The 25,544-nt window shown below is 46.0% G+C and overlaps 1 protein-coding gene and 1 pseudogene across 2 annotated transcripts in view; one reads left to right on the top strand and one right to left on the bottom strand.

The window, feature by feature from the left end:
- Nipsnap2 (nipsnap homolog 2) overlaps positions 1-21,926 on the bottom strand; it is a 29,643-nt gene extending 7,717 nt beyond the window's left edge. Inside the window, exons 1-7 of one of the 2 annotated variants that reach the window (XM_075977924.1) lie at positions 21,769-21,926; positions 11,990-12,129; positions 11,860-11,905; positions 7,495-7,589; positions 7,005-7,075; positions 5,479-5,619; positions 3,436-3,467 (exon numbers count right to left, since the gene is read on the bottom strand). In XM_075977924.1, coding sequence (XP_075834039.1) covers positions 3,436-3,467; positions 5,479-5,619; positions 7,005-7,075; positions 7,495-7,589; positions 11,860-11,905; positions 11,990-12,129; positions 21,769-21,845 — 602 coding nt within the window. In that variant the 5' untranslated portion in view covers positions 21,846-21,926. The remainder of the gene's footprint in view (positions 1-3,435; positions 3,468-5,478; positions 5,620-7,004; positions 7,076-7,494; positions 7,590-11,859; positions 11,906-11,989; positions 12,130-21,768) is intronic. The other variant, XM_075977930.1, reaches the window with a different exon arrangement.
- A 257-nt stretch (positions 21,927-22,183) lies between these two features.
- On the top strand, positions 22,184-25,544 carry LOC142850926 (kelch-like protein 7 pseudogene; annotated as a pseudogene).

Genomic DNA, 25,544 nt, shown 5'->3' on the forward strand with positions numbered 1-25,544 from the left:
TGATGAAATTTGGGGAGATAGACTCACCCTCATTTGTTTAAATGATCAGAACCTGAAAAATAAGCTACGAATATCCACAGTGAAAAAAATAACCCTCAAGTAAGGGACAGGATACTTTTAAGTGTTTTGAAATAGGGCCTTACTATTAGCCCTGGCTGGCCCTGAAATCATGCTCTTGCCTCAGCTTGCTGAATGCTAGACCTACAGGCGGGAGTCACTACGCCCAGGAAGGAGTATGATTCTCCAGATGGCCCGACCAGTGTGTTCTCTTCCAGCTAACTGGGTTCAGAAACAGCAGCAACCTGCCCTGCTAGTGACGAGGCCAGGCTGCTGAGGACCACTTTGTGTGCCGCCACTCTCATCCACAGGGACCCCACCAAGGCCTCCAGGTTCCTCTGTTGTGAATCACATATGGATTACCCACAAATTATACAGATATCGTCAAAAAATTACAAATGTGATCAATTGTCTTGAATTAAGGAAATCAGTTGAACTGTGCACTGTAACTGCTAAGGAGGAAGGAAAGAGTTTTTCATTGATTGTGATAAAATATTCTGGATTATTAATTTCATTCTGGACTTTTCTAATTTGGTTATGGAAGGCAGAGAAAATATACTTGCCGTAGCCTGGTAATAATCAGAAATGTGTGCTGCGGAGGAGACCGCCATCTTAACAGTTACCTACACGCCAAAATACAAATCAAATGCTGAACTGGCTATATGAAAAGTTTAAAATAACTGAGTAACCTCAACATATCCTGTAGATTCACTGTGAAAAAAATTAATTAGTAACATCCTAGTTGTATAAACATCTAAATTGCTATAAGCTAACACGAACAGCTCAAAAGCACAAACAAAAACCCCTTGATACAAAGATGCTTATCATAGTATATAATCAAATAGATATTTCTTTTTTGTTTGCTTGAAGCAGAGTCTCAGTAGCCCAGGCTGGCCTCAAACTTGCTATGTAGCTGAGGATAGCCTTGATCTCCTGATCCTCCTACCTCTCCCTCTCCTGTGTTGGGAGAAGTGGAAGCTACCATACCTAGCTAGCTAGAGCTTTTGCACTGAACCTAAGAACTTTTGCCTAGTTCAGACTAACAAAGAGTTTCCCCGGGCTTTTTCATGTTTCACTTCTTACATTTAAAGAAAATGTTTGTTTTTATTTTATGTTTATGAGTGTCCACCTACGTGCATGTATGTGTACTGTGTGTATGCAGTGCACTTGGAGGCCATTAGAGGGTATCAGAGCCCCCTGAAATATGAAGTACAAATGGTTGTGAGCTGTCATGGTTGTTAAGAACCGAACCTGATGCTGGGTGTGGTGGCACTAGCCTTTAATCCCAGCACTCAGGAGGTAAATAAAGACAGGTAGGTCTCTTGAGTTCAAGGCCAGCCTGGTCTACAGAGAGAAATCCTGTCTTGTAAAAAAAAAAAAAAAAAGAAAAAAAGAAAAAAAAAAGAATCCAATCTAGGTACTCTACTAACTGCTGAGCCATCTTTTCCTGCCCTTGAGTTGGTTCTTTTTTTTTTTTTTTTAAACACAATATAAGCCAGGAGTGCAAACTTTTTTCTATGCCCAGTTTTCCTGGCACCTTTCGATGCCAGGAAATAGTTGTCTTCCCTCACTGAAGGAAGATTTACTTAGGCATATTTTTCAAAAAGCACCTGCTCATAAACATAGTCAAGTGTTAACTTCTGGCCCTTCAGCTCTGGACCACTGACCTACATTATATGTTTGTCCATGTGCCAAGACTATACTTGTTTAAAGACATCTTCCGTTGTATCCCAGCCTGCATCTAACCTTGGAAATCTTCCTGCTTTGACCTCCCTGAGTGCTAGGAGTACAGGCATAAGTCAAAACATTAGGCTTCAAGTACTGGCTCTCGGAGAGAACTGTCAGTCTTCCTACTGTGTCCATTTAAGTTTGCATTGCTGCTTTGCTACTCAAACTACAGAAAAACAAAAAACAAAAACCAGCTGCATCATCAATCCCAGCTGCCCTGCTAATGTAACAAACCCCCAGGTTTCTGAGGAGCTACCCCTCAGGAAGTGTAGAGAATGGATTCATTCGGACTGGGATTTTGTCAGCAAGCCTTTTTGGAGAGATGCATGCTGAAACAGTTAAGGATGAAACAGCATGTGGACTTGGTAATTCCTAAGAGGCTGAACTGGAGGAGTCAGACCTAATCACGACTGGCTATGTGTTAGTAATTTACTTTTGTGTACATATTTTTCTTTTGTTGTCTGTTTGCTTCTTGAGACAGGGTCTTGCTGTGTTGTGTGATTGTCCTTTAACCTCCTAAGAGGTGGAATTTTATATGATGTTCGGCTTGTGTTAATAATTATAGAAGCAGTGCTGGAGAGATGGCTCAGTGTTTAAGAGCACTGGGTACTCTTCCAGAGGATCCGGGTTAAATTTAGAGCACCCACATGGTAGCTCATAAACTGCCTTTAACTCCAGTTTCAGGGGATCCAACACCTTCATACAGACATACATGTAGGCAAAACATAAATGCTCATGAAATAAAAATAAAAAGTACTTTAAAAAAATTATGGAAGCTTAGAAATAAGTATAGAATGGGGGTTCCATCGTATCGTTCTCTCTAGTTTTGTACATGTTTGAGATTTTTTACAAAAACATTTTAAAAAGGCCATCTAAACCAGGGACCAGCAAGATGACTCAGGGGTTAAAGGCACTTGCAGCCAAACCTGATGACCTGAGTTTCATCCTAGGGATCCAGGCCATAGGAAGAGAGAGGCAACTCCAGGAAGTTGTCCTCTGATCTCTTCAGGCACCAGGCCCTACCAATAAACAAACAACAGTGGAGGAAGAAGACAAAGGGAACAAAGAAGACAAATCATGGTGGCTGGAGAGCGGGCTCTGCAGTTAAAGGCACTTGCCCATCTCCTAGGCACTCACACGGTGGGTAACAAACACCTGAAAGTCCAGTTCCAGAGGAGCCAACACTCTCTCCTGGACTCTGGGCACTGTATGCACATAGTACACAGACATACATGCAGACAAAATGCCCAGACACACAAAAGAAAACTAAATCCTAAAAAAAGGACGGTGGTGTGTGTCTGCACTTCCAGGTTTGTTGGCGGTGGAGGCAGGAGCACGGGAGCCCAGCATTCAAGACAACCCTGGCAGCAGTGAGACTCTGGGAAAGCACAGCACTGAGTCAAGGCATTTGATGGTTTCTCACCTAAGGATTATGGTGTGAGCCAGATGTGGTGGTTCACACCCGGGAATCCAGGAACCTGGGAGGTGGAGGCACAAGGATCAGGAGTTCAAGGCCTGTCTTGGTTACACAGTGAATTTGAAAGTAGGTGGGGACATGAGATTGTCTCAAAAAGGCAAAACAAATATAATTCATGGCATGGCTTAAAATAATTAATGAGATATACAGACTCAACACAATAATATACTCACCAGTAATTGCCCCATTCAATCATTGTTCCTGGCTGAAAGGGAATTTAGATTTTGGTTAGCTGTATGAAAATACAGACTAGGAACTATAATTATCTGCTGTGTTCCCACGCAATCACTGTAGCGTCTTTTGAGAAAACAACCAACACATACTCTAAGAGTAATCATCCACGAACAATGATAAAACCATGGTCAGTCCATCCCCTGGTGCACTGAAGGGTGATAAAACCACGGTCAGTCCATCCCCTGATGCACTGAAGGATGATAAAACCATGGTCAGTCCATCCCCTGATGCACTGAAGGGTGATAAAACCACGGTCAGTCCATCCCCTGGTGCACTGAAGGATGATAAAACCACGGTCAGTCCATCCCCTGATGCACTGAAGGATGATAAAACCACGGTCAGTCCGTCCCCTGATGCACTGGAGGATGATAAAACCATGGTCAGTCCATCCCCTGATGCACTGGAGGACCTCTTTCCACCTCCCCCAGTACAAAGGAGATCATTACATCACCGAGATGTACACCTTGTAATGCCGCTGCCACTGGAGGCTGCCAAGGGTGAAGGATGTATATAGGAAGAAGATGGTAAATGGACATAATTAACCATGTTTTCTATTGGATGGACAACCAGAATGTACCAATAAAAATGGGGCTATATCTAGGTCATTATTATTAGTCACAGAAGAGATACAGCTAGAAAGTCGTAAAAAAAACAAACAAACCCCACATTCTCATTTTTTAATCTTTTTTAAAAAAGATTTATTTATTACTTTGTTTACAGTGTTCTGTCTACATGTATGCCTACAGGCCAGAAGAGGGCACCAGATTTCATTACAGATGGTTGTGAACCACCATGTGGTTGCTGGGAATTGAACTCAGGACCTCTGGAAGAACAATCAGTGCTCTTAACCTCACATCTCTCCAGCCCCCCTTTTTATTTTATTTTATTTATTTATTTTATTTTATTTTTTTGAGATAGGATTTCTCTATGGAGCTGTGGCTGTCCTGGAACTTGTTATATATAGACCAGGGCTGGAACTTGCTATATAGACCAGGGTGGCTTGAGCTCACAGGGATCTGCCTGCCTTTGCCTCCAAGTGCTGGGATGAAAAGCCATCGCTGCCAGGCCTGGCTCCCTCTTGTTCTCACTCAGACAGGGCTGTACAATCTGTGCAGCACTCAGGGTTTCTGAGGCACTCCTGCCTCAGCGAGGGCAGTTACTGCATATCTGTGCTTTCTGCGCTTGAACAGAAAGTTGTTTGGGGCTGGAGATGTAACACAGCTCAGTTAATAGTGTTTGCCTGGCACACACAGAGCCCCAGGCTGGACCCTCAGCACAGTGTACATCAGGTGTGGTGGTGCACACATTTGATCCCCGTGCTCAGGAGGTAGAAGCAAGAGGACCAAGAGCTCAGGGCTATCCCTGGCTACATACCAAGTTTGAAGTCAGCCTCAAGAAAATTACTTGGGGGACGGAGAGATGGCTCAGAGGTTAAGAGCACTGGTTGTTATTCTAGAGTTCAATTCCCAGCAACTACATGGTGGCTCACAACCTCCTGTAATGAGATCTGGTGCCCCCCAAACAAGGTGATTGGTTGAGAATCCCCTTCACGCGCAGGTAAAGCATTGTATATATAATAAATAATTTAAAAAAAAAAGAAAATTGCTTGGAAAAACATCAAGTAATAAACATTATACATAATGCCATAAATACAAAAGAATTTAGCAGAAGAAAAAGGATGAGAAAGGTGAGAAAGAGAAAATAAAGTAAAACAAAAAGACTAGACTGGAAGAAAATAGGTCAAATCAAAATACAGGCCGGATGTGATGCTGGCTATCTGTAATCCCAGCACTCGGGAGATTACTGCAGGAGCTCAAATTCAAGGCCAGCTGGGGCTATGGGAGACCCTATTTCCAATCACTGCCACCACCCCTGAAAAGTATATGTAAGATGCTAAACATACAAAACAAAACGCTCACTTCCGTTTCACTGTCTGCATCAGGAAGCTGTGCAGGGAGGCCTGGCCTGCATTCACTACTTACTCGGAGTTGGTAGGACCTGAGCTCGTATATATTGGGTCCTGATCTCGGCACGGGCTCATTCCAGAAGCTGAACTCCAACAGCAGCTGATTTCTCCTGGAGAGAAGCATGTCGCTTCTGGCTTTACGGAAATTCACAAATTCCTTTGGGTGAAAAAAAATGCTCATGAAATCTTTGGATACTTATAAATAGACTTTAGTAACAACCAAATTGCAAAGGCTAACACGGTCATAAGTAAGACCATCTTAATTTTTATCTACTGCATGGAAATAACGGATAGAGCGTGCCTTCTCACTTCCTAATGTATCCAGATTTTTTTCTTTTAAAGATTTATTTATTTTTGCATGTATGTGTGTGTACCACATGAGTGCTTGGTGCCCTGGAAAGTCAGAGAAGGCATTAGATCCTCTGGAACTGGAGTTCCAGGTGGTTGTGAACCACCATGTGAATGCTGGAACTCAACAGTCCTCTGGAACTGGAGTTCCAGGTGGTGGTGAACCACCATGTGAATGCTGGAACTCAACAGTCCTCTGGAACTGGAGTTCCAGGTGGTGGTGAACCACCATGTGAATGCTGGAACTCAACAGTCCTCTGGAACTGGAGTTCCAGGTGGTGGTGAACCACCATGTGAATGCTGGAACTCAACAGTCCTCTGGAAGAGCAACAAGTCCCTCTAAACACTGAGCTGGAGTTTGATCCACAGTGCCACTTAAACCAGGGATAGTGGCACACACCTGTGAGCCCAGCATTTGAAAAGCCAGGAAAATCAGAAACTTAAGGACATCCCTGGGTACATAAAGAGTTTGAGGCTAGCCCAAGCTGTAAGAAACTGTCTGTCTCAAGCAAACAAACAAAAATTCAAAAACAAAACAAACAATGCTGTGGCTGACAGCTTCTATTTGTCATCCAGGGCTGAGTTTACCATGCAGCGTGGCCAGTGTCAGAGTCCAGGCTTGTCAGTTTCAAGGCGCTATCATGCAGGAGCTCTGATTGTGATAGTATTAAAACGGGTAGTTTTGGCTGTGTGGTGGTGGTGCACGCCTTTAATCCCAGCACTCAGAGGGCAGAGGCAGGTGGATCTCTGTGAGTTCGAGGCCAGCCTGGTCTACAAAGTGAGGACAGCCAGGACTACATAGAGAAAACCCTATCTCAAAAAACCAAAACCAAACCCAAAACAAAACTCTGAAAAAACAAAACAAAAAACCCAACAAAACTCAAAGACCTAACAAACAAAAAATCCCAACAAATAAACATCAACAACAAAAACTAGTAATTTCATGTTTACATACAATTTTAAGAACTCATATGATGAAATTTCTACTATGAAAACTAAACGGTTTACTAACAAAAGCTGGTGTCTTTATGAAGTTCTGTGTGAATACACCCTGAATCATTATACTACACAAGAATCAATCAATCTCTCTCTCTCTCTCTCTCTCTCTCTCTCTCTCTCTCTCTCTCTCTCTCCACACACACACACACACACACACACACACACACACACACACACACACACACAAATTGTTACCTGGTTTTCTTTGAGCTTATTCATGACCTCCGTGAGGGCTGGATAGCCTCCTTCGTACCTCCAGAGGTGGACTGAAATGCATTTTAAAAGATAGCACACATTGAGTCTCGAAGCATTTTTACCTTGACAATACAGAATGCATGTCACGTGAATACAGTACAGCATTGTAGTGTGTGCCTCGTGTCCACCACATGAACACAGTACATTGTAGTGCACCTTGTATCTATCATATGAACATACTACAACATTGTAGTGCGCCTTGTATCCACCACAGGAATACAGTACAACATTGTAGTGTGCCTGTATCTGCCCTTGAGTTATTTTACAAAGTTTTCATAACAGATTTGAACATTAAAAAAGTAACTTTTACAGTGAGTTACTGTAGAAACCACTTGATCCGTAAAACCAGAATGGAACTTGAAAAGGACTATAAAAACAAGCACCACATTTACAAAATAAGGTATTTATCCCAAAGACTTTTGTTCCCTACCGGCTTGATCCTGCTCGCCATACCACGTGTTCCATGTCCCCACCAAGGTACAAGGGTACTGCTTGCCTTCATGGATCTTTGGTAATACTTCTTGACTTAAAGAGAAGAGATAGCAATGCTGATTAAACTGGGGAGAGATTTCCTGGTAGACAGCACGGGAGCGTCAGTTGAAACACAACCACTTCCTATGTATTCTAGCAACAGAGCCCGTACCATCCATACATGTTTTGTTTGTTTTAGATTTATTTATTTCATGTGTATGAATGTTTTGTCTGCATGTATGTCTGTGTACCATGTGTGACTCTGTGATGGAGGAAGGTCATTGGTTAAGTAATAAAGAAACTGCTTGGCCTCATAGGTTAAAACACAGATGGGAGGAATAAACAGAACAGAATGCTGGGAGGAAGAGGAAGTGAGGTAAGATGCCTCAGAGAGACACCATGCTCCCCTCTCCCGGGCAGATGCAATTGATGAAGCTCCGACCCAGGATGGATGTAGGCTAGAATCTTTCCCGGTAAGACTGATGCTACACAGATTATTAGAGGTGGGTTGATCAGGATGTGAGAATTAGCCTGTAAGGGCTAGAGTTAATGGGCCAAGCAGTGTTTAAAAGAATACAGTGTCCGTGTAATTATTTCGAGGCATAAGCTAGCAGGCGGCCGGGGTGCTGGGGACGCAGCCCCACCACTCCTATTACAACAACTCTGGTGCCCACAGAGGCCAGAAGAGAGCACTGGATTCCCTGTAACTAGAGTTACAGACGGTTGTGAACCACTGTGTGGGTGCTAGGAGTCAAACAGAGTCTTTTGCTGGAGTAACAAATCCTCTAAACTACTGAGTCATCACTCCAGTCCCCACAACATTTTGTAAGATGTGTCCGGATCTGAAGTGTTAGCCAAATTCCTCCGTTGTCTGTCAGCACCCACTCACCAACAGCTTAGGTTTTAACCCCAGGTTATTTACAAGACTCCTGCGGTGTGATAAAGGTGTTTACAAAGGACCAAGGTCCCAGAGTCCAGGAGCCAGGGCTCTCTTTGCTATTTCAGGAGAAGGGAGAAAAAAGCTGCTGAGGAATGCGATGTTTACAGAAGTTAGCTCTGCTAGTTCCCATCAAGAAAGAAAGTCGGGAATGACATACAAGATCATGGAAGAAACCAGAAAGCGGGGAGAAGCATTCAAGCCAGAGGTGAGCAACTGGCTGCCCAGCGGGGCAAAGCAGTGGGAAGGCCTTTGGGAAGAAAGATGACAGCCAGGTATAGTGGTGATGTGAACCAAGCTGCACCCCCCCAGTCCCCAACGCCACCAGCGTGGTTAACAACTGGAAGAATCAAAATAAAATATACACGTGAAGCAACAATGGGTTCCGCATAACTCAGCCAGTTACAGGGATCTCAGAAGTATCACAATGAAGAGCAGGGCTGGTGCTGAGCCTTGACACAGCCATGTGTGACTTTTAACAGGTGTCTTATCCCAGCCTGACTCCACAGAAACCTTCCTATATGTAGACACGGTCTCATGTGGCTGATGACTTTAAACTCGGGACTGATTTTTCCCAAAAACTATAGGCATATGCTACCTGCATAGCTATATAGAAAATTAATACTAGACCTTGTCTCAAAAACCTGAAAGAAAAAAGTAATGTTACTGATTCCATTTATCTGCTGACAATACATCATAATTACAGTGGTTGGTGACAGGCACTACATGTTGTTATTCAGTGTTTTGTTTTTTTGTGAGTTTTTTTTTGGGGGGAGGGGCATGAGTGCTCTGTCTTCATGTGTGCCCGTACGCCAGAGAGGGCATCAGATCCCATTTTAGATGGTTCTGAGTCACCACGTAGTTGCTGGGAATTGAACTCAGGACCTCTGGAGGAGCAGCCAGTGCTCTTAACCACGGATTCATCTCTCTAGCCCCCAGAGTTTTGTTTTGGACACAGGATTTACTCTGTAGCCCCAGCCAGCCTGGAACTTGCTATGTAAACTACGGGCTTCAAACTTGCATTGGTTTCCTGCCTCTGACCCCTGCCCTCCCAGCATGTCAGTGTTTGATTAGAGCTACATGATACCACATCCACCTAACTTTATAGTTGCTTTTGAGATAAGGCCTTGTTACTACATATTCCTGGCTGGCCTTGATCTCACAATCCTGCCTCAGATTCTGGAATTTTAGAATCACAGGTGTGCACTACCAAGGATAGCCCAAGTCTATTTCTTGAGAGGTGGCATTTACTTTTTTGTGTACATTGATTTAAAAAAAAAACTTGAGATATGGTATTAAATATGCCTGATATATAAGCCAGGACTGTTCATAAATAATGCAGATCTGGGGTGGGGAGGATAAATTGGGACGAGTTTCTTTCTGTGCCCTGCTGTGTGCAGCAGAGCTACTGTGGGGGAGCAGCATCAGCACAGACAACCAAGCTGGGGTCTGGAAAGGTCCGGGGCGGTGGGAGTGGGGAGCTTTTCATTTACATGGATCCACATAGGAAATCAGTCAGTTCTTTGTGCAGGGCCCCAAACTTGCTCTTACAAGCCCAGGCCATATTTAAGCAGAGGCTGGGAGACAGGTGGTATCTGTACTGAGAACTGGGTGGGTCGGGCAGAGCTCTTGACAGGGGTCCCTAAAGACCAGACAGCAGTTAGGTTATGGGATCAGGTGCTGCTAAGAATTTTAAAGAAAAGGAAAAAAACAAATGAAAAAGCACAGAGAAAATGTCATTTTGTGTGTGTGTAGAAACTAAGAGATAAACATTTTTGGTTTTGGTTATATTTATTTATTTAAAGGTTTATTATTATTATTAGTGTTTTTTGAGACAGGGTTTCTCTCTGTATCCCTGGTACTCTCTTTGTAGACCAAACTGGCACCGAACTCAAGAGATCTGCCTGCCTTTGTCTCTCAGGTGCTGGGTTTAAAGCCATGTGCCACCACAAGCGGTCAAGATTTATTTTTATTTTGGGGCTGGAGAGATGGCTCAGCGGTTAAGAGCATTGCCTGCTCTTCCACAGGTCCTGAGTTCAATTCCCAGCAACCACATGGTGGCTCACAACCATCTGTAATGAGGTCTGGTGCCCTCTTCTGGTCTGCAGGCATACACACAGACAGAACACTGTATACATAATAAGTAAATAAATAAATATTAAAAAAAGATTTATTTTTGTGTTATATGTATAGGTAGTTTTGCCTGTGCACTATGCACATGCAGTGACTGTGGCAGTCAGAAGAAGGCGCTATATCCATTGGCCTGGTGGGGCTTAAATGAGAAAGGATCCCATAGGCTCATATATTCGAATGCTTGGTCCTGAGTTTGTGGGACTTTGTTTGAGAAGAATGAGGAGGTGTGGCCTTGTTGGAGGAGGTGTGTCATGAGGGGGTTAGACTTTGAGGTTTTAGAAGTCAGTGCCATTCCCAGTTAGCTCCCTCCCTCTCTTTGCCTCCTGCTTGTGGATCAGGATGCAAGCTAGGGGCAACTGTTCTACCAGCTACCTGCCCGCCTGCCATCCTCCCCACCATGATGGCCACAGACTCACCCTCTGAAATGGGAAGCCCCAAAAAAATGTTTCTTCTGTTGCCTTGGCCATGGCATTACAGCACAGCAACAGAAAAGTAACCAAGTTATCATCATGTGGGTGCTGGGAACCGAACCCAGGTCCCTCTGCAGGAGCAGTAAGTGCTCTTAACCACTGAGCCATGCTTCCAGATTCTTTATTTTTAACTTGCTGGGAAAAATAAAGATAGGGTGTCATTATGTACTCCTAATTGGCCTGGAACTCACTGTGTAGACCAACCTGGCCTTGAACTCACAGAGATTGGCCTCTCTTGGCCTCCCGGGTGCTGGCATTAAAGGCATGCACCACCACATCTAGCTGAATTTTTTGAAGTTTTAGAAAGAGTTTCACATTGCAGCCTAAGCTGCCATCCAGCCTGGAACTCACTATGTGGTCAAGAACAACTCGGAACTCCTAATCTTTCTGTGTTCACCTTTCATGTGCTGGCATACAGACCTTGTCACCAAGGCCACCCCAGTTCCTTACACAGTGGAGGTCACACTTATAATTGCTAACCCTCCAGGCTGTCCAGAAAGGGAGATCTTTAACCACAGGCAGCCTGAAGGCCTGAAGGGACTCAAGGTCAGTCACAGGTAGATGGGAGGGTCCTCTGAGTCCTGATGGGGGAGCTGTGAGTGCTCAGAACCAAAATGCCCCTGGCAGTCCCCCCCACCCCCCCAACTCAGGCCAACCTCTGAGCACTCAGCTCTAGGGGTATCAAAGATATCGCTTCTGCTATGGAGTGTTAGCTGAGCCAACACATGAAAATCATTAGAGGTGCCTCCCACCACCCCAGGAAATGACAGTTTGAGATACACACCAAATTTTGTTGTATGCGTCTAGGCATTCCGGCTTAACGTTGTGAACTGAAAGGAAAAGAAAATGCAGTGATGAGCGTATGAACAGACAGACGGAGCCACGCACAAGGACAGCAGCTGGCCGATACTCACACTGTAACTTGTACAGACTGCTTGTCTCCTTCTTGGCCAGGAGGTTGGAGTGCGCATCTTTTCTTGGATCCACCTTCCTGACAAATAAGGACTTGAGCCAGCTGTCTTCCCGAGCTCTGTGACTTGAGGACGTCACTCTTCTAGGAAAGAATAAAAACAGTACTCTGAGCCGGGCGCTGGTGGCGCACGCCTTTAATCCCAGCACTTTAATCCCAAGAGGCAGAGGCAGGCGGATCTCTGTGAGTTCGAGGCCAGCATGGTCTACAGGAGCTGGTTCCAGGACAGGCTCCAAAGGTACAGAAAAACCCTGTCTCGAAAAAAAAAAAAGAAAAGAAAAGAATATTCTGACTGAATGTTTTCACAACCTTAATGTTTGTTAACTTCTTTCATAGTTGCAGAAGCACACCGTTTTTTTCCATAACACTCCCCGCCACACCTCCCGAGGCATGGTGGTGCACAGTTTTAACTCCAGTACTTGAGAAGCAGAGGCAGGCAGATCTGAGTCTGAGGTCAGCCTGTTCAAGAGTGAGGACAGCCAGAGCTACACAGAGAAACCCTGTCTTGGAAAACAGAGAGAGAGAAAGAGAGAGAGAGAGGGAAGGGGAGGGTGGGTAATGGAAATCACATTCAAGTCCTCTACAAGGACTTTTCTAACTGAACTAACTCCACAGACACACATACAATTTTCTACATATATAATAAATTTTTTATAATTTGAAAGAAAGATTTCTGTCCCCCTCCATTTTCATGTATGCCTGTGGTGTGCACCTGGAGGCTGAGGCTGATGTGCAACTTGCCCCTGACTGCTTCCCCCGTCTTCAACGAGGCAGGGTCTCTCCGGCAAACCTAGAGCTCACCACATGACTAGTCTAGCTAGTAGGCTTGCTTTGAGGATTCACTCAACCTTCTGAGGCTCGACTTAAAAGAGCGGTTTGGAGCTTTAAATACATTCTTTGTGCTGCTTGTGTGAGCACTTTAGCCACCATCATTCTGTAGCCCAGGCTAGCAGAAAACTCAGGGCAATCCTCTTGTCTCACTCACAAGTGCAGAGGTTAGAGGAACAAATTTGGGAGTTAATTCTCTCCTTTCACAGTGGTTCCGGTACTTGGGACAGACCTGAGCAGCAAGTGTTTTTTTTGTTTGACTTTTTGAGCCATCTTGCCTGTCCATTTCTTTCTTTCAAGAAAGGGGCTCGTATAAGCCAGGCTGGACTTTAACTTGCTGTATTTTTATTTTTAATGTATATACTGTGTGTCTATGCATAGGTGTGTGTGCCGCAGCAAGCATGTGGAGAACCGAGTGACAAGAGTCATTTCTCTCCTTTCTGACACACTGCATCCTCCAGGCTAACTGGCCTCAAACTTCCGTCTCCACCTCCCATCTCAATACAGGTGCGCTGGGATTACAGCTGTGGAGCACTGCAGCTGGCTTTTTTCTTTTTCATATTTATTTGTTTGTTTATTATGTATTCACTGTTCTGCCTGCACACCAGATCTCATTACAGGTGGTTGTAAGCCACCACGTAGGTGCTGGGAATCGAACCTAGGACCTCTGGAAGAGCAACCAGTGTTCTTAACCGCTGAACCATCTCTCCATCCCTGCAGCTGACTTTTTTAAGTTGAGCTTTGGGGGTCGAACTCAGGTCATCAGGATTGTGTAGTAAGCGCTTCTACCCACTGAGCTATCGTGCTGCCCCCATTTTTGTACATTTTTAAGTGCAAAAACGTACATGCTTCTATATGACACACTTAAAGTACTAAGAATAGCATCTGATAGCGAGAAAGGGCTTAGACGTTGCTTCTGGGGAGTGGAGAGATGGCTCCCCAGTGTAGAGCAGGTGTGTGCTGCTGTGCTGGCAGAGGGCCTGAGCGCAGTCCCAGCGTCCACAGTGGGCCACTGTGTAACTTCAGCTCCAGGGGAGCCCGCAGCTCTGACCTCTGCGGGCACTGCACTCACAGGTACATACCAACACATAGACACATAACTAAAAATGGTAAACAATAAATCTTAACGATCTCAACCTTCCAGAGCCTAAGGCAGAAGGACAGAGAGCTTGATGCAGCCTGGGCTACATAGAGATTCTTTTTCTTTGACGTCATATAGTTTTTGTTTTGGTTATCAACCCATTCTCTGAATATTAAAAAAAAACCTTATTTTGAAGAATCTCTAAATGAATCATAGCACATTTTATTTCAATGAAAAATTTAAAATGCTAATTTACAGAACTTATTTTTTTTTTTAAAAAAAGACAGTCTCATTATGCATCTTTGTATGGCCTGGACCTCCCTGTATATGCAGATTGACTTCAAATTTGTGGCAATCCTCTAGTTTCTCTCTTCTGAATCTAGGTGTGAACCACTATGCCCAGCCTGGTTTCATTGTTGTTATATGACACAGGGTCTCACTATGTTTCTCTGGGTGGGGCCTGGAACTTGCTATGCAGACCAGGCTGCCCTCGAACTCAGAGATCTTCCTGCCTCTGCCTCCTGAGTGCTGGAATTAAAGGCGTGTACCACCACTGCTTGGCAATGTTTAAATATTTTAAACACATATTAATTTTTTTTAATGAGTTGGACAAGAGATGGCTCAGCAGCGAAGAGCACTGGCTGCTTTTCTGGAGGACTAGGGTTCAATTTCTAGTGCCCACATGCCAGCTCACAACTGTCTGTTGTAACTCCTGCTCCAGGGAGGGAACCTGACATTTTCCTTTGGCCTCCATGGGCACCAGGCATGCAAATGGTACACACATATGTAGGCAAAGCACACACACACACACACACACACACACACACACACACACACATATAAAATCTTTGAAATATTTTTTCTAAGCTGTAGATTGTTGTTTATTTAGTTACATATAAGTCTCTTAAACATGTATGAAGTCATGTGAATACCGGTTTCTCCTATTCTTCAGAGTATACAATAGATCATTCAGACCCAGAGGCGGCCAGAGTTGGGAAGACAGCTCATTGGCAGGTGGCCTGAAGTCACTCTTGCCAGAGGGTCCCTTGTTCCAACGGTTCTTTCTCACCGAAAGCAGCACAGGGCAGTCACACCAGCAAAGGAGCTGGGTGAGAAACTGTGTGTGGTTGAGCTGACTGGAGTTATCAGTCTTGACTGCATCTTGCCTGCGCTTGCACCAGGTAATGCGATGGGTTTGGAAGAGAAAAACTACGCTATTTCTTTCCTTTCTTAGGGACCGTCCCTGCCCCCACCCCCTTTGGAAAGTTTGTACTATTTTTCCACTTCTTCTGCTGGTCCTTCTGTCTGCTCTGAATGAGCTGTTCTATCAGTGTGCCCGAAAACTTTCTGTGTTAGTCTCTTCCCAAGCCCTCTCCCCTGCATTCATCTTTATGTAGGATATTCGAGGAAAGCACTCTTTGGTGGGACCTCTGGCACCAAGAGCCCCAGTTCCTTCTTCTGGATTCCTCTATGAACTGTACACGGAGCACAGAATCCATGATTTCTGCCATGATTGTCACTGGTGAAGTCCAGACAGGCTTGCTTAGTACTAGCTAGCTTTTCCCATGGCCTTTATTTATCTAAAAAAAAAAAAATCAAACTGCCTAGCAGTCTCATGTAGCCCAGACTGACCTGAAATTCACTATGTAGCTAAGGCTAGCTTTGAACTCTTAACCTTCTGGTCCCTGCCTCCCAGGTGCTCAGATTGCAGGCATGTGCCTCCAATTCCACTCTAATTGTTTTTAATGTGTCCTTCAGAAATGCAAAGATGCATGGCTATTCAATTCTTATTTAATACTTTATATATGTGAATCTAATAAAGAACTATTTGTAGGCTAAATATTGAGTAGAAAAACCTGGAGACACTTTTCTCTTTCTCCTTAGAGCTCAAGGGTATTAAGAGCTAATGACCACATTTCTTTCCATGGACTGGCTGATGTCATTTGCCTATGGTAGTTCACTAAAACCTCAAAACAACTTAGCCAGGTATGTCTTGCAAAAGACTGGCTTAGAGAGACCAAAAGATGAGCTAAGAAGTGGCAAGGACAAACAACATTCAAAATGTCTTTACTAATCGTGGATGCCTCCCAAACAGGCATCTCTGCGGCTGAGCGTGTGCACCTGGCTTTGTGTGCCAAACTTTGAAGTCTTTCTTTGGGTGTCAGCTATCAGCTGACTAAAGCTGGTATGAAAATGTTCAGTCCTGGGCACAGGATGTGTGATACACTGTCCAGTCTATCTCACTGTATAAGCCAAATATGGAGAGGGCTATGCCAAGAGCTGCCGGAGTGATAAGATCCAGGCAAGGCCTGGGTTCTTACTGAAAACCAGACAGACAGATATACACACACACACACACACACACACACACACACACACACACACACACACACACGGGCGCACGTGTGCGTGTGTTGCAGAGTTCCCCACTTTTTGCCAAATGCTGGACTTTAGAATAAGGTCTGTGCACTAGGCTCTGTTGATACCAAGTTCAAGCAGACGCCCATACAGTCTCCTGGGGAAAACAGCCAGGACGAACACAGATACCACAGCCGACACAGGCTGCCAGAGCTCAAGGGGATGAGTCATCAGCTTGCAGTCAGGAGTGCAAGGGATCCAGGAGCGATACTGCAGCTCTGCCCCGGAGGCCAAGCAGGACAGATGGACAAGGCAGGTGATCATCCTAGCCAGAACAACATGTACAGGACACAGTGTCATGGGAACGGAGGACGGACTCTGGGACAGCAAAGAGCTCAGAAAGACGCGCGCAGAGAGTGGGAAGCAAGAGCCGCTTAAGGGGTCAACACGAGGCTGGTTTCTGCGCTACACCTAGACGTGGTGTGGTACTAGCAGGGGCTCAAAACAAGCCCGAAAGCAGCCGAGGCGCACTGAGCCAGCAACACAGGCAGGGAGTGCAGTTCCTGGACTCTATTGTTGAAGGAAGCACGCAATAAATACTCAGCGGGTGGGACAAAGGACAGTCCCGATACAGAGATGATGAGAAAGAATATTTTCAAAAGATACCCCTGGCACTGGGGGCATAGCTTAAGGCAGAGCTAGGTGAGCAAGCATACCTAGTACGAGTGAGGTCCTGCCTGGGGTCAGAACTAGAGGAAAAACCAATCCTGCCAAGTGTGTGACTCTTAGCACGTGGGAGGGGCAGAGTCTGGCAGATCTCTGAGTTTGAGGCTAGTTTGATCCATGTATTGAGCTCCTGGCCTGCCAGAGCTATAGCGTGAAACCCTGTTTCAAAACAAAACAAAACCTCCACACATAACCAAACCTAAAAAATCCTGAGGTGGAGAGGATCTTACCAGGTGAAGCTAGCGCCAAGGTTTAGTCAGAGCAAAATGAAGAGGAGACACATTTAACATTCAGGCCACAGCAGCAGCAGTGGGCCTCGCTCAGGGACCCTCAAGTGTTTGCTAACTGCACAGCATGTTAGGGGTGGGGCCAGAGTGGAAGGATACGCGGAACAAACCTGGCCCTGGCCAGAGCTGAGTCTGCAGTGACAGCAGGGAAACACGATCACAGCCAGTGTGACATGAGCTCTGGGACAGAGAGAGGATCACAGCCAGTGTGACGTGAGCTCTGGGACAGAGAGGCACGGGCGGAAAGACGCGGAGGGCAGGGTCTCGGTTGGCCCGGAGGTGAGAGGCACCTGAAGAAGCACCCATTGAGCTAAAGATGTAGAGGATGAGACATTTGCCACGGGAGAAAGAACATTGTAAAAGCTAGTAATGGCCAAAGCCAAGAGGAAGCACAGGCGGGGGAAGGAGACTGGGCAGATCTGTTGTAAGAAGTCTCATATTAAAGCAATGCTCCCATAAACTAACTCCTGATCTGCCTCTAGAGTGGTTTTGGAGCCTGTCCTGGAACTCACTCTGTAGACCAGGCTGGCCTCGAACTCACCTGTCTCTACCTCTCACGTGCTAGGATTAAAGGCATGTGCCACCACAGCCGGGCCCCATTTTTTCATTTAGAAAAACTTCAAACACAGATAAATTGAAATAAGATAACTTATGCACTCCATGGAGATCAAAAAATTAATTTGATCTTGTAAAATGTTTTCTTTTTAATTTTTATAGATTTGAAAACTGTATAGACATAATAAAACCTTAATATTTCAGCATATACTGGACATGGTAGCAAACATTTTTAATCCCAACACTCAGGAGGCAGATGTAGGCAGATCTCTGAGTTTGAGACCAGCCTGGTCTACACTGAGAGTTCCAGGCCAGCTAGAGCAACGCAATGAGACCTTGTCTCAAATAAATGAATACTTTGACATATATCTCTAGAGAACAAAGGTCCATATGCTGTTATCACATCTAAGGAACATAACATCTATGCCCACTCTCTAATAAATGTTTCCATTCTCTTCCAAATGGCTTTTATTACTTTTCTTGGGAAGGGTCTTGGGGAAGGAAGGGGGTGATTAGGATCCTAATGTGTGCATGCATATACAGAAGGGTGAGACAGGGTCTCATTACATAGTCCAGTCTGGCCTCTGAGTCTCAATCCTCTTACCTCACTTTCCCAAGTTCTGATGGTAACCAGGTTTTTAAAGAATTATTTTTAATTATGTGTACGTGTATGGGGGGATGGGCACGAGAGTGCAGCTTCCTAGAGGGGTCAGATTCCCCTGAAGCTAGAGTTAGAGGTGCTTATGAACTGCTTGATGTGGGTGCTAGGATCTGAACTCAGGTCCTCTGCAATAGTACACGCTCTCAACCACTGAGCCGTCTCTCCAGTCACCACAGCCTGGCTAGTGTGGTTTTTTTTTATAATGGGAAAAATGTCCTCGTAGAATTTTTTTATCTGTTCCCTTCAATGATGGAATCAAGTTCACATTCTTCATAGGAATCCAGACAAGTGCTGCTGCTGGTTAAGGGTAATGGGAATGGAGACGGTGGAGCCTAGACATTTAGAAGCAGAAATAACAGATCTGACAACCAATTCGAAGGCAGGGAGGGAGGTAGCATAGGATTGGAGAAGGCCTGATTTCTGGCCTGGAAAATGGGAGATGTTCCATTACTGGGAGGAGAGTTTTCTTTTCTTTTCTTTTCTTTTTATTTCGAGACAGGGTTTCTCTGTAGCTTTGGAGCCTGTCCTGGAACTTACTCTGTAGACCAAACTGGCCTCGAACTCGCAGAGATCCGCCTGCCTCTGCCTCCGGAGAGCTGGGATTAAAGGCGTGTTTTGTGGGAGGGACATGAATGAAACCCTGGGTGGTATAAACCTTTCCCAGTGGCTTCAGGCATCAGTGCGATTGTTGGTGGACAGCTGAGAACGCTGGGCCCAATACAAACCATAGCTAAATAAGATGAACTGGAGAAAACACAAGTCTGGAACCCACACACCTGACTCCTTCCTGAAACTCACGCTGCAAGGTCACCCCAACATTTCTGTAGGCAAATCTGTTTGCTTTTTTTTTTTTTAACATCATCTTAACCTTTTAGCCATATCAGGCACAGCTGAGCAGTCCAATAAATAATCCCCACAGCTGTCACATAATGCCGGCGCTGGCTGCTCTTTCCCTGTCGCCTTTGCTGGCTCAATCTCCACGACCCAATCAGCCCACAAATGTTGGCACATACTAGGGCTTGCTTCTCGGCTTCTGCCCTAGCCAGAGTCTTTTTTAAAAACAATTCTATCCATCACTGTGGCTCAAAAACAAAACACCGAAAACAAAAACTCAGTAAAAACACGCACGGTATGATGGAACCCAGGTGTCTATCCACATTCCTATATGCTGACATTTCTCACCAGCTGCCTGAGCCCAGACATTTGGTTTTCCCATTTGAACAGCCCAACACCTTAAACTTTATAAGGTTCTATACTGCCCTGGATCCTCCCTCCTTCCTCCTCTCTGGATGGCTCCCAAAAAGGACTGGCAGAAAGGGAGGAGGGAGGGTGAAAGTGTCAAGGAACCACAGGGCATTTGGCTCCAGCAGGAAGTAGGGGTACCTGGTAGGTCCAAATCTCTAAGTTACCAGCTTTACAACTCTACATTAGGTCTTGCGTGAACACCTCGAGTTTCAGCTGCCTGAAACCTGTTTTCCAAGGGACAAAACACAAACTTTAGGGGCTTAGATGGCTTGCTCAGTAGCCACAGATGTGAGAGTTGCTTGTTCATCCAACTTGCAAATACATTACACGTGATTTAAGTAATTTGCATCTACAAGTTGCATCTGCCTCCATACAGTGGCGGCGCATGCTTTTAATATCAGCACTTCAGGGGCAGAGGAAGGTGGATCTCTGTGAGTTTGAGGCCAGCCTGGTCTACAGAGCAAGCTTTAGGACAGCAGGGCTACACAGTGAAACCCTCTCAAAGAAAAAAAAATTGCATCTGTCCTAGAAAAGGCAATAGGCCTGACACCACACCCAGAGTTCACACTTTCCCAAGTCTCTGTGAGGCTCCATCTTCTGAAATACACGCCCCATACTTAAGATTGCTACTAAAACAAACAGGCCATATTATATAACGTTCACACAGGGCTGGAGAGATGGTTCAGTGGTTAAGACCAGTTGCTCCTTTCCCAGAGGACCAGAGTTCCATTCCCAGCACCCATGTAGTGGCTCACAACCACCTGTGTAACTTGAGTTCCAAAGGATGGGATGCTTTCTTCTCGCCCCTGTAGGCACCAGGTATGTGCATTGTGCGCATACACATATGCAAGTAAAAATACACACACACAAATCTTAAAAAAGAAGTTGTTGTTCCAGGGCTGGTAAGATGGCTTAAAGGGTAAAGGCACTGGTTGCTAACTAAGTCTGATGAACTAAGTTCAATTTCCCAGACCCACATGGCAGAAGAAAACCAATTACACACTCGTGCAAACAAAGGTGCACTAAATAAATCTAAGTTTTAAAGAGGCAACATTTCAAGTAGCCAAGGGTGGGCTTAGTAGTGTACATCTGTAATCCGGTACCGGTTTGCAGAAAGTTCAGGCCAGCCAGGGATACATGTATCAAGACTTTGTCTCAAAAAATAACTAGGGGCTGGGAGAGATGGCTCGGCGGATATGAGCACTTGCTGCACTTGTAGAGGACCCAGATTGAATTCCCAGCCCCCACATGGCGGCTCACAACCCTCGGTAACTCCAGTTCCGGGGAATCCAAATCTTCTTCTGACACCGGGCACATACGTGGTGCACATACGCGCAGGCAAACACTTAATACACACCAAATAAAAACAAACCCTAAAAGCCGCTTAAAAAGAAAATAACCATACAAAGGAAGAAAGGGACAAGGAATCTGCCGGTAAATTAGGACGGCTTTTGGTTATTTCGCCAAAATGTCAAAGTGACAGATTCGTTCAACTGAACACAGAATCCACTGAGGTTAGGGAAAGGGAAAAAAAAGTTTGAACGTGAACTCCGCCATCTACCACCGCTGGCCGCTGTCGATTACTTTTCCGATCCGCTCCGCTCTCAAATTTAAGTCAAAAGAGGACTTTTCCGAGTCGGGACCCTGGGGCAGCTTCCCCGGGAGGGTGGCGGGGGACCTGCCATCCTGTCACTTCTTCCCAACCTGGGGTGAAGCGCCGCGACCGCGGAGCGCAGGGCGCGGAGGCTGCGGGCAGCCGTGGCCCGCGAGGCCGGCGCCGGGGTGGAGGCTCCGGCAAGGGCGGCGGCTGCAGGACCGTGACCTTGAGCCCCGCGGGCCCCGGAAAGGCGCTCCGGCCACGCCAGCCCTCGGCCGTCCCCCACCCTCCCGCGGCGTCCTCCACCCGCCCCGGGGGACCCGGCGCCCTTCGCCCCACGGCGGCCCCTCCCCGGCCGGGCCCCGGAAAGGGCGGCGCTGCTCACCGGAGCCCGGGCAGGAAGCTGCCAGGGGCGGCTGGCCGCAGCAGGCCTCCTCGCGCGAGCAGCACCCGTGCCGCCATCTTTGCTCCGGAGCCTGAAGCTCCCAGCGCCCGGGTGCCGCTGACGGCGCCGCCGCCGCGACCCCTCCCCCGGCCGGGCAGAGCAGGCTAGGGCGGGGCAGGGCGCTAGGCCGCTGTAGTGTGGGGGCGCGGCCGCCAGGGGGAGCAGCGTCCTGCTGCGGCGGCGCGCGGTCCTGCCGCTAGGGGGCGCGCCAGCCAGCGGCTGAAGACAACCCTGGGGGAGCTCAGTGTCCAGAAAAGGGACGTGAGAAAGGAACCTGGTCAGAGCAGGCTGGGGTGGACACGGGAGAGCCCCAAGAAAGGAGTAGGTTTGTGGAGAGGAGAATCCAGAAACTATGGGAGGGACCCACTCTTTACAAACTACTTTTGAAGTTTTTACCGGGTAAATGTCATTTCCCCAAAATAACACTTTTCATTACACACACACACACACACACACACACACACACACACACACACACACACACACACACACTTTGTGCATATTTGAGACAGGGTTTCCCACAGTAGCCCAGGCTATCCTCAAACCCATGGCAATCCCTCCTCTCAGCTTCCATGCTGGGATTACAGCTCTCATACCGGGCTATTATTTTGTGGTTTGTTTTGTTTTGTTTTTCGAGACAGGGTTTCTCTGTAGCTTTGGAGCCTGTCCTGGAACTTACTCTGCAGACCAGGCTGCCCTCAAACTCAGAGATCTGTCTGTCTTTGCCTCCCAAGTGCTGGGATTAAAGGCGAGAGCCACCACCGCCCTGCTCGAAATAACACTTTTTAAAATGCGCTCTGGGTGGACAGATACCTGAACTCTTACAGTAAGCATCCATTGGGTGTGGACCATGGGGAGGCCCTGTTTAGGGACGCGATTGGATCGGTGTGTCAAGAGTTAAAAATGGAGCGTTTCGCAGGCTGGAGTGAGCATGGAAGGAGATCATGAAATAAAGGAGAAGAGGTGTGGGATGGACCTGGTTCTCTACCACCTGTAATCTTTTTCTTTTCTTTTATCTTTTTTAAGATGAAGGTCAGAAAAGCAAATCAGTCTAGTCATTAGAGAGTTCTTACCTCTACAAAGGCTCAGATGAAGAGCTGATCCTGTCCTCAGCAGGCTATAGATTGCAATGAGCTCCTGTCTCCTCCTGCCTTCTATTCCTGGCTCTGCCCAGCCCTATCTCTCCTGTCTCCACCTTCCTAGTGCTGGGATTAAAGGCCTGTGACTCCCAAGTGCTGGGATCACCTTTGTGTGAACTCTGCTTCTCTTTTTAGACAGATTTAATTTACTTAGTCCAGGGTGGCCTTGAGTCCTGGGATTAAAGATGTGTGCCACCACTCCCTGCCCTCTAGTGGCTTAGCTCTGAACTCTGATCTTCAGGCAAGCTTTATTTATTAAAACACAAGTATTATATCACTATATATACAATATTCTTATATTAATATATGGGTATTAGAAATGGAACATGGTTCATAACTATCTGTAACGACAAGTCCAAGGGATCAGAGTCTCTCTTCTGGGCCCATGGGTGCCTACCTACACACACATAGACATAGTAAGGCCCATTCATACACATAAAATAACATCTGATAGGACCCACAGGTGGGTATATTCACTATAGAATTTCAGCTTTTTCTATGTTTCAAAGTATTTGTATAAAATATTAAGGAAATGAATGGTGTGTTAAGGAAGACTGTCAACAAAAATTGAATTCTACCCCCCCAAAGGAAAACACACTGTTAGTATTCAGGCATTTGTACTGTAATACACTACCATACATTTTAGTATTTTTTTTCTTTTTTTTTTCTTTTCGAGACAAGGTTTCTCTGTAGTTTTTGGTCATTTTAGTATTTAATTAGTCCTAATTATTTCTAATATTAAATAAATAAGATGATTTAATTATAAACTATTACTTATTTGGGATGCCCCAAGTGAACATTATATCACTAGTCAAGTAATAGACTGCTTAATAAGTTGTGTGCTCAATTGTAGCACAGTAATGTACAGTCCATGACTATCCCGCAGTACCCGGCGGTCCCGCAGTCCCTGGAGTTGGTAGCATTCCGGGAGCCACTGCCCCGACCCTCGCATGTAGCTGGCAAACCCTTGCTGTGAAGTCGCGAAGATGCAGAGGGCAAAAGAGGATGACCACCTCCGGTGTGGTGAAGAGTAGCAAGAAGAAGACCCAGAAGAGACTTGCCGATCCTGCAGAAGCCAAGCTGCTCGCCGGTTTCATAGACGTCATGAGCAACACGAGAAAGCAGAGGACATTGGTCCCGGAAAGAAGATACCCGCTCACCGTGTTGGCCTTGCTGCAGCCAGTCCCCCTTTTAAACTTAATGTCCACAACTAACACGCTGGAATCTAAGTCCTTTGAAGTAGAACTCAAAGATGATGAACCCGAGACTGAACAACTGGTGGAATTTGCTTATGCTGCTAGCATTTCCGGGAATAGCAACAATGTCCCATCTTTGTTAGAGGCAGCAAATCGGTACCAGATTGAACCCGTGAAGAAAATGTGTGCTGGGTTTTCGAAGGAACAAATCGATGCTTCAGATTGTTTGGTATAAGGGTGCGTGCAGAGTGTCTGGGTTGTCCCGAACTGAAAGTAGCAGCAGGTGACTTTATGAACCAGCATTTTCCCAAAATTTAAAAAACCGATGAATTTCTACAACTTGATGTCAAGCGAGTAACAGCTTCTCCGCCGGGACACGGACTGCTAGAGCGGACGACCAGGCTTACGATGAAACAGTGAGGTGGTTGATGATGCCCCTAATCGCCAGCCATTTATGGTTGATAAATGTCAGACTTCCGCTTATATCGAAGAATTTCCTATGTAAAACAGTACAAGCTGGACTGCTCTTTCAAGACAATCCGGAGGCCGGGCGAATACCCAGCACTCGGGAGGCAGAGGCAGGCAGATCTCTGTGAGTTCGAGACAATCCGGAATGCCTTAAGATGGTACACCTGCTGTCTCCTGAGGATGGAGAAGAACTTGCAGGTGGCACACAGCCTTTTCTTGTAAAATTTGACAACCTGTGCACAGCCCAGTTGTCAAGTTGTTTAGAGGTCATTCCTTTTCTGGTATTGACCTTGTGTCTCATCAAAAAGGCAAAGGATTATCTCTTCACTTGCATAATATTCATACATGACACTTTTAACCAGAGTGTCATAGTGAGGTATGAAGTCGAGTCTTTCTTTTGTTGCTGATTTCTTTTTTTTCCCCCGAGGCAGGGTTTCCCTGTGTAGCTTTGGAACCTGTCCTGGCACTCGCTCTGTAGACCAGGCTGGCCTCGAACTCACAGAGATCCACCTGCCTATGCCTCCCGTGCTCTAGGATTAAAGGTTTGAGCCGCCACCACCTGGCTGTTGCTGTTATTAGTGATTGTCAACTGACTGTAGCAAGTATAGAGTGATTCATCAAAGTTACCACAGGTAATCTTTCCTGCTCATAGTTGTAATAACAAACTTTTCTTCAGCTGAAATGACAATTGTCGGATCCACAGAAGCGCAGAACCCCCGCATAGCCTGCGCTCTCTGAGACCTGTAGTGCGCGCTCCCCGAGCTCAGAGAGCTTCCTGCGCCGGTCCAACAAGTACACCGTCTTACAGCCCTCGACACCAGCCGGATCGCTGGCGTCGATGCCATCTGGGGGTGGGGGAAGAGAACACCCCACGGCCCTCCCTCGGGTGCGCTTCGCTGCGACTCTGCTTTGA

This window comes from Microtus pennsylvanicus, chromosome 1 (genome assembly GCF_037038515.1).
Source record: "Microtus pennsylvanicus isolate mMicPen1 chromosome 1, mMicPen1.hap1, whole genome shotgun sequence".
NCBI lineage: Eukaryota > Metazoa > Chordata > Mammalia > Rodentia > Cricetidae > Microtus > Microtus pennsylvanicus.